A 14,484-nucleotide genomic window follows, 5' to 3' on the forward strand; every position below is an offset into this window, starting at 1 on the left:
AAACGCACACTACACCCCAGTAGCCCTCTACACCGCGATGAATCCAATGACTTCTGGAAACATTTAAATTACACCGTTTTAATTCATGTAATCATGTTATGGTAATAGTCACAGTTCACTGCTGTTACAGCCCTGTCATTGAGAGCTGGAGTAGTTGGTAATCAGAACAGCAGAGGCAAGGCGAGTGGAGCTGTGTTAACATGTTCTTAAAAGACAGAATCAGTGCTGTCTTCTTTTTGGTAATCTGCTGATATTCTTTTTGATCTTTTTGTCATCTTTCCATTGCCATCTGTCTACTCTCCACACACTGCTGGCTTGGCTTTGTGTGTGTGTGTGTGTGTGTGTGTGTGTGTGTGTGTGTGTGCGCGCATGCGTGTGTGTAGTTGGCTCTGCGTAGGCAGCAGGTTATTGAGAAGCTGAATGAGTGGGCGGTGTTCAACGAGAAGAACAAGGAGCTGTGTGAGTGGCTCACACACATGGAGAGCAAAGTATCTCAGAATGGAGACGTCACCATCGAAGAGATGATTGAGAAACTCCGAAAGGTGAACCATATGATCGTGTATGATTGTTACACCTCTGTATTTCTATCAGGATTGCAGTTTGCACCAAAAACACTATTGACACAAAAATATAATGATGTGTTTTTAATGTATTTTCTGTTGGCGTTTTTCGTAATAAATATTTTGTTTAATTTATAAGAATCTTTTTTTAAACAAACACTTTCATCTTCCTAAATTTTTTAAAATATTATAAAATGCTTATACTTCACTATTTTTATCTTTTAGTAATTACACCATGCTTGTGTAAAAAAACTTAGGCTTAAAAATTACTTCTGTTTTAAATATCATCGCTGTCTGCAGAAAAACATGTATCTTCATAATACAGGGGGTCCTCGACTTACGACGTTGATCCGTTCCTACGTCGCGTCGTAAACCGATTTTCGGTGTAAGTCAGAACTTCGTAAATAAAATACTGTAAGCACTTATCCTATCCTAACACCCATCCTCCTCGGTCCCGAGACACGTAACCGTTTATTCTTCCACCGCGCCGCACACACCAAACACGAAGTTCGCGTTACGACGTTTACGACGCAAAACCACTTCTGTCGAAACAAGGCTTTATACAGTAAATGGGAGATGTGTCGTAACCACGAAACATCGTAACTCGGGACTGACGTAACCCGAGGACCTCCTGTAGTAACTTTACAGGAAAAGGAATAAACCTCCTTGACGTCCAGTGGAAGTCAGTGTAAAGTGATTTTGCAGTGTTTTCATTGGTTCATTCATCGTGACATTTTCACACAATGTGAAGGACAGCTGCAGTGTTCAAATGATGTAATAAACTGAAAATGGAGACAAATGTTTTTCTTTGGATGGTGACGATATGCTGCATATGTTTTGACCTGTTTAGACATATGTTATGCTGAGGATAAAGGGATAATTGTATAAACACGTTGGTAAAATACTTCAACACAACACTGTCACAGTTGAACTGCTCAAATACAGGCGTAAAATAAAACTGTTTCCCTGTTTGTATGCGTGTGAATCAGGACTATCAGGAGGAGATCTCTGTGGCACAGGAGAACAAGCAGCAGCTAGAGCAGATGGGGGAGAGACTAGCTCGGGCCAGTCATGAGAGTAAAGCAACTGAGATCCAGTACAAACTCAGCAAAGTCAACGAGCGCTGGCAGCACCTGCTCGACCTTATTGCAGCCAGGTGAGGTCACTTCCTGTGGAGAAAGGGTTGAAGTGGCGTTAAGCATTATTCTGGGATTGAAGGATGAGTATAGGGTAGAGTTCCACAGAAATGAGATGTAACACAGTCACATGGGGCTGTGATTGGTCACGTGAAGGCTGAAGTGTCATCCCTGATGTGTTTAGCTATAGAAGTATCATAATGCCATTCTGTGTCTGTGAGGGTGTTAAAAGCTTAAATACTGATGAAACAAAAGCACAACAGAAAAGAAATGTCTACCATGCGAGTGTAAATAAAATGGTAACACACACACACGTGCACACACACACACACACACACACACAGAGCTCACACAGTGATGTTACAGTACTCTTGCCAGCATGTGCAAATGACTGTAGTTTTATTTTAGCTGCAGCAGGACTTGTCACTCTCAGCCACAGCTTACTGCTGCATGCCTCCTCTAGTGCAGTTGTCTCTCACATACCAGACATACACACACAAACACACATGCACAGCAGCAGGGAGGAGAGAAAGTAAGTACGAACCACCATTCAGACGACGGAAAAGTTGAAGAAGATCGGAAGGCTTTTTTTCTTGCTGTTTGTTTGGGAATACTCAGGCTTATCCCCATGGTGCTGGATCTGGGCTCAGATAGTATGGCACAATGCCCAAACCAGGACTCGGACCTGCCAGAATGTGACTGCGACGTGACCAGGCAGGACATTTCTCACACTTTTCAGCACGTTTCACACGTTCATAATGATTTTTCTGTAGTGTTTATGCTTAATGTCATTTGAAGCAGGAAAAGCGTGAACAGTTTGGGGCTTGTTCCGGTTCCTCTTGGGTGTCATGGTTAATAAGTAGGTCGTGAGTTCCTCTGGTTACATGGATTAGTGGTGTGTGATTTTGCCAGCAGATTAAGTTCCTAACTTCTAAAGAATCTTTAAATCCAGAAATTTGATTTCCTAGATTGGTGCATTCTGAGCTTTCATGGTGGATGGAGTTTGTGGAGAAATAGCTTCCTGTGCTTTATTTAGCCGTCTGTTGCTGCTAGTTCAGTATGACGTTGGCCAATCCTTTAGGAATGTGGTTTCCACCTCAGTCACAGCCCCTCTGTGTCCTCTGTGCCCCTCTGTGTTATTCCTCTGTGGTTTGCAAGGCCACATGAGGGTTATTTTATCTCTGCATGTCAACTTTAATCATGATACCTCCCACTATTTCTATAAAATGCTGCAACAAAGTTCCAACACTGCCTTTTCTGTACAAACATGAAATATTTAGAAGGTTTTTCTGCATCTAGAAAAAGATATTAAGTGTTTATCTGGTACGGATAGAATGGGTGGTGTTATAAAAGATTAAATGGAAATGCAAACAACACACAAAGCTGCGCTCTCAGAATTAGTTTTTTTTATTATTATTTTCTACCACAGTTCAACACTGGCCTGTGCTGAGATAGAAATGCTAAACTAAAATTGTATTACTTCTGGAAAACGTAATAGATAATAAATAATGAATATTTTCAAAGTTCAATCCTAGCATACACTCTATGTTCCCTACAGACTGTATCCTGAAACATTAATATACCAATTTATATATGAAATGGTACGTATAGCTATGGTATGAACGTATAGTTCGAATGTGACCCCTCTTACTTTTTTGTGTGTCTCTCTCTGTCTGAAGGGTGAAGAAGCTGCGGGAGACCCTGGTGGCCGTGCAGCAGTTGGATAAGAACATGAGCAGTCTTCGCTCATGGTTGGCTCACATTGAGACAGAGCTTTCTCGTCCCATAGTGTATGAGACCTGCGACACAGATGAGATCCAGAAAAAACTCAACCAGCAGCAGGTAATCAGCAACAGTATCGACTCATACATAATAATATAGCGCCCGTTGCACCCTCTGTGTTCTGATCAGAAATTAGAAAATACACAGAATATCAGCAAAACAGATGATAAAGCTCATACTTCATCATCACGGAAGATAAGAGTGGAACCCCTGTCTGTAGCAGATATCTAGGTGGTATGCGATTACAGACTAAATAAGAACTGAGAAATCTAGCTTATTCAGTGACCTACTTACTGCTCCTGCAGGATTCTTATCCTTAACTCACCCACACCTCACACACACCACCGTTCTGCATGTGTCCTGTGTTAGCACCGAGACCTTAATATTGACACAGTAAAGGATTGTTAATTATAATTTTTAGTGCGGCTGGATGTAATTAGCATACTAGAGAAATGCCTGGAAGATATGTATTTTGAGCCCTGTACATATGGTTTTAACTTGTTTTCACTTAATAAGTCTATTAATCAGTTGATTTCTCCAGGGAATGTTTAAACTGTTGCACAAGGCTTTGTGGTTAACAGTGATTCAAATGTATTTCTAAAACAAAATATTATAGTGAATTGAGTTAAAAATGTAGTGAGCTAGGCACAGTGCTAAAGCTTTTCTGCATTTTACTTTGTTGCACTAAGCTTTTGTATGTCTTTATACATGAGACGGGCTATTAATGACTTTGAATGATAGAGCCTGGGATTATGCTATCACTGAATAACCTCTATGAAAATGTGTGTCTGTGCAGGATTTGCAGAGGGATATTGAGAAGCACAGCACAGGTGTGGCCTCAGTGCTGAACCTATGTGAGGTGCTCTTGCACGACTGTGATGCCTCCGCCTCCGAGACGGCGTGTGACTCCATCCAGCAGACCACGCGAGGTCTAGACCGCCGCTGGAGGAACATCTGCGCTGTGGCCATGGAGCGGAGGCTCAAGTGAGTCTAATTTACATCAATAGCAAATCCTAGCGCTGTAGATGGGCATTCTTGCATGTGGAGCATCTGCTTCAAGGTTCTGATGAGGTAAATAAGATTGTTTTTGTGTGTGAAGGATTGAGGAAACCTGGAGGTTGTGGCAGAAGTTTCTGGATGATTATTCTCGCTTTGAAGACTGGCTGAAAGCATCCGAGAGAACTGCAGCTTTGCCCAACTCTTCTGGCGTCCTCTACACCGTCGCCAAAGAGGAGCTCAAGAAATTTGAGGTAAAAAAAAGAGAAAGAAAGCAGTGTTTCAGATGAAGTTAGATGAAAGGTGGAAGGAGTAAGTAAAAAACAGTGGTCACATGTACAAGTGACTGTAGTGATGAGCTAAATTGGGAACTGCTTTAGCACCAAGGCCAAAAGGAAACTGAATTGTCTTCACGAGGGCAAGCACTGTTTAGTGTAGTTCTGCTACTTGTGCTACATATTAGCCACATATTTGTTTGAGACTTTATAACAGACGTTCAGACGTTTTCAGAATAAACTTAAGTCATGACATGAAAGTCTTGTATATGTTAGTGGTCAAAGATGACTCCAGAGTGAGTGAGCATTTCTGCAGAGTGAGGGATCAAGTAACAGCCTCTACACAGGTTTCCCTGCTCTGTATCAAGTCACAGCCATTAGCACGTTCAGATTCTTCTCAGCTGACTCTGAGTCAGAGTGGTCATTCCTGCATGTGATGTACGTCTGAGTCCACAATCAGTAGAACTCACTCAGGAAATGTGTAGCCACTCTACACTTGTGTAAGCTTCTCTGTAGAGAGACATGGCAGTCATCGTGTTAGTTTGGACTCCAACTGGACACACCTGGTTTACACAATTCACACAAAAGTAATTAGCAGCAAATTAACAATCAATAATTAGTGGGAAATCCCCCAGCTGAGGAGTGAGATTGGACATGTGGTAGCAGGCCAGACACAGATTTTTGCTGTGATCTCACAGGCTTTCCAGAGGCAGGTTCAGGAGTGTTTGACTCAGCTGGAGCTGATTAATAAACAGTACCGGCGTCTGGCCCGCGAGAACCGCACAGACTCCTCCTGCCGACTCCGTCAAATGGTACACGATGGGAACAGACGCTGGGACACACTGCAGAGGAGGGTTGCTGCTATCCTGCGCAGGCTGAAGGTAAACATGCAGGATCTGCCTTTCATAAACAGCAAAGATAAATACAGGCTGTTTGGCTTGTTCTCTTTAGGCAGAGTAGTGAAAACAACACTAATGAACACATTTCCCTGCAGCACTTCATTGGTCAGCGTGAAGAGTTTGAGACGGCCAGAGACAGCATTCTGGTGTGGCTGACCGAGATGGACCTGCAGCTTACCAACATAGAGCACTTCTCCGAATGTGACGTCCAGGCCAAGATCAAACAGCTGAAGGTGAGGGAGATACGTGTGTATGGAAAAGTCAATGATGGCTCAAAATTCGTAATGTATTTCTTGATGTTTCGAGGGAAGACGATACCCACAATCCCTCCTTCCTCCGGAATTTCAGTTATTTTATCTCTGCGTCTCTGTTTATGCACCACACCACCTCCACATCTTCTGCCTACTCATCAGTTCTAGCGAATACTTCCTAAAGTATGCAGACAACGGTAGCTTCTGTACTGTTCTCTGCAGTGGAATAGCTCCACTGTTGGAACTGAAGCGTTGGACTGATGTTTGTGGTCCACAACTAATCACCCAACACAAATGCCTGACCTTACAAATGCTTATGCAGCAGAACATAATCATATCCTCACAGAAGAGGCTGTTTCTGCTGCAGACTCCCTTGTTTTCCAGATAAATCTAATGAATGAGGTGTCTATTAACTTCTTGATGTAATGGACACCATATCTCTCTAGTGTTTGAGGTAGTTGTAGCTTCTAGTCCCAGAGCTGAACTCGTGGATAATGTAATTAGGCTGAGTGCTGGTGGAGAACCAACTCGTGCACCTGGGGCTAGTCTTTTGTTGTTATTAATTATGTAAATGCATGTGGTTGAGTATGTGGTTTGGTGTGTGCCAGGCGTTCCAGCAGGAGATTGAGCTGAACACAGGGAAGATCGGGAGCGTGTTCAGCCAGGGTGAAGCTCTAATGGAGAAGACTGAGCCTCTGGACGCTGCTGTTATCGAGGAGGAGCTGGACGAGCTGCAGAGGTACTGCAGGGAGGTCTTTGGCCGTGTGGAGCGTTACTACAGAAAGCTAACACGCCTGCCGGTGAGACACACACACACACACATGCTCTTTCCCCTCATAGTCTACTATAATAAAATATGCAAATACATATCTAAGTTGGGTTTGACGACGGTTAGAGCGGTTTGCACCTGTGCTATACTCAGTTTTGTGTTTCTTGTTCTCAGCTGGCCGACGATGAGTGTGAGGGCTCAGATCGGGATTTGGACTTGGACAGTTCAGGTGATCTCTCTGACCTCCAATGGGAAGACAGCAACACTAACAGCAGACCTCCCTCGGTCAACGCAGCACCTCCACGAGCCAGCGGCTCAGGCAGAGACACCCCGGCCAGCGTGGACTCCATCCCCCTGGAGTGGGATCACGACTATGATCTCGAGCCCATGACTCATTCTATCTCCTCAGAAAAGAGGGGGCGAAGTGAAGAGGAGGAAGAAGATATTCTCTGCAGTGGCACTGCAGCTCTTTCAGGTCAGTAAGTGTGTGTGTGTGTGTGTGTGTTTTTTTTTATTACTTATTTTTTAGCTAAATAGCTAATGGACTGGTGTGTCTTGCTTTCAAATACTCATTTTGTGCAATAAATATATACGTACATCAATAGGTGTCTGAAATCAACTCCCTGTGTATTTTGTTGTATATCTCTCTCTCGACAGACGTAGTGATTCCTGAGAGCCCTGAGGCTTATATTAAACTGACAGAAAGCACACTGAGGTCTTCCTCTGGTAGGCAACTAGACAGGGCATGCTAAATGAATGTTACTCACTACAGCATGCCAGAGCACCGTTAATGATCACGTCACCCAATGAGCCTTTTAACAGTAACCCCCCCCAGCAGAAACATGTCTGTGCTAATTTTGTAATTGCAAGTGGACAATAGTTAATTTCACTTCTTGAGAATGACATGCATGCCTTATTCGTAGGAACACGGAGGAGCTGTTGCATTTGTAGACGTAACACGATGCGCTTCCACTTCATTGTGTCGTGTTTTCGTTTCAGGTTCCATTTATCATTTAAGACACAAGTTTACAGAATGATAGCATTTTGATTGTCCTCATCTCCCTGTTTTGTTTGCATACATGTCTAGCAAATGCTTAATGAGCTGTCCTTACATTAGCATTCAAAAGTTTGGAATCACTCTTTTCCATCGTCAAAGGTACATGTAAATATGGTTGTGTTATGATGTAGATATAGCTAGTTGTATAGTGTAGGTGTAGGAGGCTGTCAGAACTTTAAGACATTTTGAAGCATCCAGAAATGATCAGAAAATATTTGTAGATTTCCAAATGTTTGAGAAAAACTTTGAGAAAGAAGTCATAATAAAATTAACATCCACATTGCTTCTAACTTCAAATCTCTGGTAAATAACTGACCAAGAGATAACTTTAGATTGTTAATTGCAGTACAGATTATTCAGCAACCTTTGAGTGTTGAATAGAAAATGGTAAAATACCTTCTGGTGTCTGTTTGAGAGAATTTAAATCTACACTGTATGTAATTGCTGCAGAAATGAGAAACGATAGTTATGAAAAAAAAAATGATTCCCAGCTTTTCATCGCTAGTGTGGGTCATGTTTTCATTCATAAATGATAACGTGGATACGGCCGTTGTCAGTGTCCATGATACTGAACATGTCATTTGATCCAGAGCTATTAAGCAGATGTAGAAATTTGAATAAAGCATGCTGGACTTCAGTGGTGTACACACTGTATTCACACACACTACCTTTAACAGGTGAAACTGCTCGCAACATACTGGACTGCCACAGTCGCAGCTCCTCATACATGGGCTATGTAAGTACCATTCCTACTCTAATGCTTTATTCCAGGGCTAGTAGAGTGACATGTTTTGGCTTAGTACAATGACGTAAACATGAGATCTATAACAATTACATCACTATGTTAACACCCTAATCTTGTTGAATCTCATTTGAAACTCACTTTAAATCTTATGTTTGATCAATGAGATTTTCCACAGGAAAAGCACACGGGGTGTGTTTATGCATGTTGCTGCTGTGTAAAAGGTTCAAGGTGGATTAGACGTGTTTGAAATATGTGTGTGTGTGTGTGTGTGTGTGTGTGTGTGTGTGTGTGTGTGTTTGTGTGTGTGTAGATGCGGTTAATGGGAGACTGCCGGGGCAGTATAGATGCTGTGAAAAGAGCGGAGGAAGAACTGGAGGATGAAGAGGGTGATCTATCAGGTCTCAGAAACCCTGAAAAAACAGAGACACAGAACAGAGGTTAGAATTTAGTACAAAACACCATAGAAAACCCAGAGTATAGAACACATCTGTACACGTTAGACACAGAAGACAGTGTAGTGTTGAGGACACATCTGTACACGTTAGACACACAGAAGACAGTGTAGTGTTGAGGACACACCTGTACACGTTAGACACACAGAAGACAGTGTAGTGTTGAGGACACATCTGTACACGTTAGACACACAGAAGACAGTGTAGTGTTGAGGACACATCTGTACACGTTGGACACACAGAAGACAGTGTAGTGTAGAGGACACATCTGTATACGTTAGACACACAGAAGACAGTGTAGTGTTGAGGACACACCTGTACACGTTAGACACACAGAAGACAGTGTAGTGTTGAGGACACATCTGTATACGTTAGACACACAGAAGACAGTGTAGTGTTGAGGACACATCTGTACACGTTAGACACAGAAGACAGTGTAGTGTTGAGGACACATCTGTACACGTTAGACACACAGAAGACAGTTTAGTGTTGAGGACACATCTGTACACGTTAGAGACACAGAAGACAGTGTAGTGTTGAGGACACATCTTACACGTTAGACACAGAAGACAGTGTAGTGTTGAGGACACATCTGTACACGTTAGACACACAGAAGACTGTGTAGTGTTGAGGACACATCTGTACACGTTAGACACACAGAAGACAGTGTAGTGTTGAGGACACACCTGTACACGTTAAACACACAGAAGACAGTGTAGTGTTGAGGACACACCTGTACACGTTAGACACACAGAAGACAGTGTAGTGTTGAGGACACATCTGTACACGTTAGACACACAGAAGACAGTGTAGTGTTGAGGACACATCTGTACACGTTGGACACACAGAAGACAGTGTAGTGTAGAGGACACATCTGTATACGTTAGACACACAGAAGACAGTGTAGTGTTGAGGACACACCTGTACACGTTAGAAACACAGAAGACACTGTAGTGTTGAGGACACATCTGTATACGTTAGACACACAGAAGACAGTGTAGTGTTGAGGACACATCTGTACACGTTAGACACAGAAGACAGTGTAGTGTTGAGGACACATCTGTACACGTTAGACACACAGAAGACAGTTTAGTGTTGAGGACACATCTGTACACGTTAGAGACACAGAAGACAGTGTAGTGTTGAGGACACATCTTACACGTTAGAGACACAGAAGACAGTGTAGTGTTGAGGACACATCTGTATACGTTAAACACACAGAAGACAGTGTAGTGTTGAGGACACATCTGTACACGTTAGAGACACAGAAGACAGTGTAGTGTTGAGGACACATCTGTACACGTTAGACACACAGAAGACAGTGTAGTGTTGAGGACACATCTGTACACGTTAGACACAGAAGACAGTGTAATGTTGAGGACACATCTGTACACGTTAGACACACAGAAGACAGTGTAGTGTTGAGGACACATCTGTACACGTTAGACACACTGAAGACAGTGTAATGTTGAGGACACATCTGTATACGTTAGACACACTGAAGACAGTGTAATGTTGAGGACACATCTGTGTGTCTAACGTGTACAGATGTGTCCTCAACACTACACTGTCTTCTGTACATGTTAGACACAGAAGACAGTGTAGTGTGGAGGACACATCTGTACACGTTAGACACACAGATGTGTCCTCAACACTACACTGTCTTCAGTGTGTCTAACGTGTACAGATGTGTCCTCCACACTACACTGTCTTCTGTGTCTAACATGTACAGAAGACAGTGTAGTGTTGAGGACACATCTGTACACGTTAGACACACAGAAGACAGTGTAGTGTGGAGGACACATCTGTACACGTTAGACACACAGAAGACAGTGTAGTGTTGAGGACACATCTGTACACGTTAGACACACAGAAGACAGTGTAGTGTTGAGGACACATCTGTACACGTTAGACACACTGAAGACAGTGTAGTGTTGAGGACACATCTGTACACGTTAGACACACTGAAGACAGTGTAGTGTCGAGGACACATCTGTACACGTTAGACACACAGAAGACAGTTCCTCAGTGTTGTCTAGGGTCTATTACACATCTGTAAATTCACCCAAAACAGTGCTTGGACTCCTGTATTTCTAAACACAGTGCCGCTAAACAGATTTGAGACTAGTCCAGCTTATTTTCAACAGTTAAAACATGTTTAGCGTATGTAAACATTTTGTGTAAAGGTTGTGTTGTGTTTATTGCCTGTAGAGATGGTCTGATATGGAACTAATTGTCCTGCAGGTGTGATTGAGCGCTGGGAGCTGATCCAGGCTCAGTCCCATAGCTCGCAGCAGAGTCAGAGAGAGGAACTCTTACTAATACAGCAGCTCACCTCTGACCTGGAGGGAATGGAGGCGTGGCTTAGCCAGATGGAGGCGGAGCTAGCCATGCTTAAAGAGAAACATTTGAGCTCAGATATACACACCATTGAGCAGAGGATCAGAAAATTGAAGGTATGCATATGCTACAGCACACTGTTCACTGCAAATACACACAGTATAGTGTGCACTCACTGGAGAGGGTGTTTGTAATATGAGTACTGTTGTGTTGGCAAGAGAGAAGGTGCTTGGCACTGATGTCAATTTCATAAATCAAACTAGTTTCAAAGCAGAATTGACCTATATACAGATGTTAATTTTACTCATGTACAGACACACTTAATTAAAATAGCTCATGTACGTTAGGAAATGTTGTCTTGTTTGACTGTGTGTAGGTTGCTATTAGCTATTTCAGCTGATGTCAGATGTAAGTGAATGCATCAGAGCTGTATACTCGGACTGCTGCATCAAGTGCCGATTCACTGGGGCTAGGGAATGTAATCCTCAAAAATCCATAGCGTGTGGCTGAGAGTCTGTTGAATGAGGCTTAACAGCAGCGCTCTAAAGGCCAGGTCAGAAATCTCGGCGTAATCCTGGACTCAGATCTAATCTTTAATAGCCAAATAAAGGCAATAACAAAATATGCCATTAATCACCTCAAGAACATATTAAAGTTCAAAGGCTATGTGTCACAACCAGAAAAACTCATTCATGTATTCATTTCTAGCAGCTGGACTACTGCAATGGTCTCTTTACTGGACTTCCCAAGTCCACAGTCAGGCAGCTGCAGCTTATTCAAAATGCAGCAGCTAGAACTCTTACCAGAACCAAGAGAATCGAGCACATCGCTCTTGTCCTCAGGTCACTGCACTGGCTGCCAATTAAACACAGGATTGATTTTAAAGTGCTATTAATTGTTTATAAATCAATAAATTACGTCGGAACAAAATATAATTCTGCTAGAAGTGTATGAACCCAGTAGGCCCCTCCGATCACTTGGGACTGGTCAGCTAGCAGTGCCCTGGGTCAGAACCACACAGGGGGAGGCAGCTGCCTGCACCTGGAACACACTCCTGGCAGTGAGCACACAGGCCCAGAGCGGTGGGCAGTCCTAGCCACAGTGCCCGGGGATGACATATGGATACAAAATATTCCACCCTCATTTTTCCAAGCACTCCATCTGCAGTTGGATCCATGTTAAAACTGTGATATTCCAGTACCTGCCCCCATAAGTCATCGCTTCATTGCTTCATGTTTTCAATAGGAGCTGCAGAAGGCTGTGGATGCTCACAAGTCCAAAGTCCTGTCCATCAACCTGAGCAGTGTTGGGCTCCTCCAGTCAGACTCAGAAGAGAGCAGGAAGCTGAGAGAGAGGCTGAAGGAGATGAACACACGCTGGGATCGACTGAGCAAGTCTTTACAGCAGTGGAGGGGAGCACTGCAAGAAGGTCTTATGCAGTGTCAGGTGTGTACACACACACACACATAAAAGACAATACTCGTTTATTAGACAGACCTGCCATTTATTCCTTATTCAATGCAAAACTGACTCGTCTTTTTGTATGTGTATGTGCAGGAGTTCCATGAGCTGAGTCATGGCATTCTGCTTTGGTTGGAGAACACTGACAGAAGGAGACATGAAATCATTCCCATCTCACCAGGACTGGACCACCCCACACTTCAAGCCCATCACAGAGCACTTCAGGTACACTGCAGTTTACTCCGTTCACTCAGGAGAAGCTTGATCTGTCCAGTCGTGGAAGCCCAAAACAAATACATAGTTATTAGTAAGTGACTTGTTTTCTTTTTTTGTTGTGCAGCAAATTCAGCAGGAGCTCATGGAGTCGGAGCAGAGGGTGAACGTGCTGCAGGAGCTCTCTGTGCAGCTGCTGGTTCAGGCTCAGGGCAGCGAGTGTCTGGAGGCTCAAGAGAGGGTGCACGTGATTGGGAACCGTCTCCGCCTGCTGCTCAAAGCCGTGGCCTCTGACCTGCAGCTGCTGGAGAGAGAGCTGCAGGCCTTTGGAGACACACAGGTCAGTTCAAGACACCACAATTTTACAGGACCTTTACTTAAAAAATAATAAAATGCTTTGGTATGTGACCTCATTAAATACTGGGGACAGGGATGTGGTGTTTCACACAGCAAGACATTTTAGTTCGCAAGATAATAGGCCTGTCCAGTAGGCAGCAGTATCATAGATCTATGATATTCCAATGTGGGGCATAACACAGATGTACTGTCGACACTGGGAGGGAGACTGAGGTAAATCAGAACACTGTAATCCAAATGAAAAAAAGCAGTCCACTGCTATCTCTGAATCTTCCTGCTTCTCAGGACCTGTCCGTCTGGTCTGCGGTTGATGACGCCGACACGTCTGGATCTGCCAGTCCTGTGTCTGTGGTCAGTGTGCCTGTTCAGCATCAATCGGTAATTAATTCATTCTCCTTTATTTGTATTGGATGTGGCACGCAGTAGCTGTCTGCACCCTGCGGTGGACAGACTGTACAGCTACAGGAATTGGTGGTGGGAATATTTCTGGCCTTTTTTAAACGAGGGTCTCTTGCAAACAAGATTTACCCGGATTTGTCAGTAACGTAGAAAAGATATAACACACGGACACTGGCTTTAAAATAAATCAAAAATGAAAACTTGTCTTTGGTGCTTATGTAGCATGAAATGTCTGGGACTTTGCTTGTTTTTTTGTCCTTGAGAAATACTTCACAAGTTGATCTCGTAAAGAGAGAAACATACAAGAAACGCTGGCTTTACACTTCAGACATGTTTTTAATATCCGTCAGTGACGATTGCTCCTCTGAGCAATTTCTTACAAAACAAAGTCTTCTGGAAAGCTGGGTTTCTTGCGTTATGCTGAATCCTTTTGCCATCCTGCCTGGATTATTTTGCTGCTGCCTTTTGCTTTCATTGTTATGGATGATTGATGGCCTGGCTATATGCCTCTGCTTGTGACCACAAGCTTTGTCTTTATTTGCTTGGACTGAAACATTCTTTCTTTCTTTTACCCCCTCCCTCCCTTTTGCTCATTGCAAAACAGCTACGGAGCAAATGTATTGTGTCAGAAGCAGGACCCTCAGCCAGCCACCCACGCCGCAGGTACATCTCTCCTGGACTCTAGAACCATGGGGGGGATGATGGAACTGAAGGTGGAAGTCCAGAGGCACAAAAACTGAGAGGCCTTTTGTTAAGTGGGAGCCAGAAAGTGAAGCGTTTATAAAAGAGTTT

The 14,484-nt window shown here is 43.4% G+C and overlaps 1 protein-coding gene across 1 annotated transcript in view; it reads left to right on the forward strand.

Moving 5' to 3' along the window:
• syne1a (spectrin repeat containing, nuclear envelope 1a) overlaps window positions 1–14,484 on the forward strand; it is a 177,173-nt gene that overhangs the window by 160,259 nt on the left and 2,430 nt on the right. Inside the window, exons 126-143 of the mRNA XM_066677827.1 lie at window positions 384–542; window positions 1,550–1,716; window positions 3,376–3,538; window positions 4,275–4,462; window positions 4,578–4,728; window positions 5,448–5,630; window positions 5,744–5,881; window positions 6,508–6,699; window positions 6,843–7,143; window positions 7,326–7,394; window positions 8,403–8,461; window positions 8,781–8,907; window positions 11,167–11,378; window positions 12,508–12,708; window positions 12,820–12,948; window positions 13,064–13,276; window positions 13,579–13,671; window positions 14,297–14,355. Of these exons, the coding sequence (XP_066533924.1) occupies window positions 384–542; window positions 1,550–1,716; window positions 3,376–3,538; window positions 4,275–4,462; window positions 4,578–4,728; window positions 5,448–5,630; window positions 5,744–5,881; window positions 6,508–6,699; window positions 6,843–7,143; window positions 7,326–7,394; window positions 8,403–8,461; window positions 8,781–8,907; window positions 11,167–11,378; window positions 12,508–12,708; window positions 12,820–12,948; window positions 13,064–13,276; window positions 13,579–13,671; window positions 14,297–14,355 (2,804 nt within the window). The remainder of the gene's footprint in view (window positions 1–383; window positions 543–1,549; window positions 1,717–3,375; window positions 3,539–4,274; window positions 4,463–4,577; window positions 4,729–5,447; window positions 5,631–5,743; window positions 5,882–6,507; window positions 6,700–6,842; window positions 7,144–7,325; window positions 7,395–8,402; window positions 8,462–8,780; window positions 8,908–11,166; window positions 11,379–12,507; window positions 12,709–12,819; window positions 12,949–13,063; window positions 13,277–13,578; window positions 13,672–14,296; window positions 14,356–14,484) is intronic.

The sequence above is a fragment of the Hoplias malabaricus genome, chromosome 7, assembly GCF_029633855.1.
Source record: "Hoplias malabaricus isolate fHopMal1 chromosome 7, fHopMal1.hap1, whole genome shotgun sequence".
Lineage (NCBI taxonomy): Eukaryota > Metazoa > Chordata > Actinopteri > Characiformes > Erythrinidae > Hoplias > Hoplias malabaricus.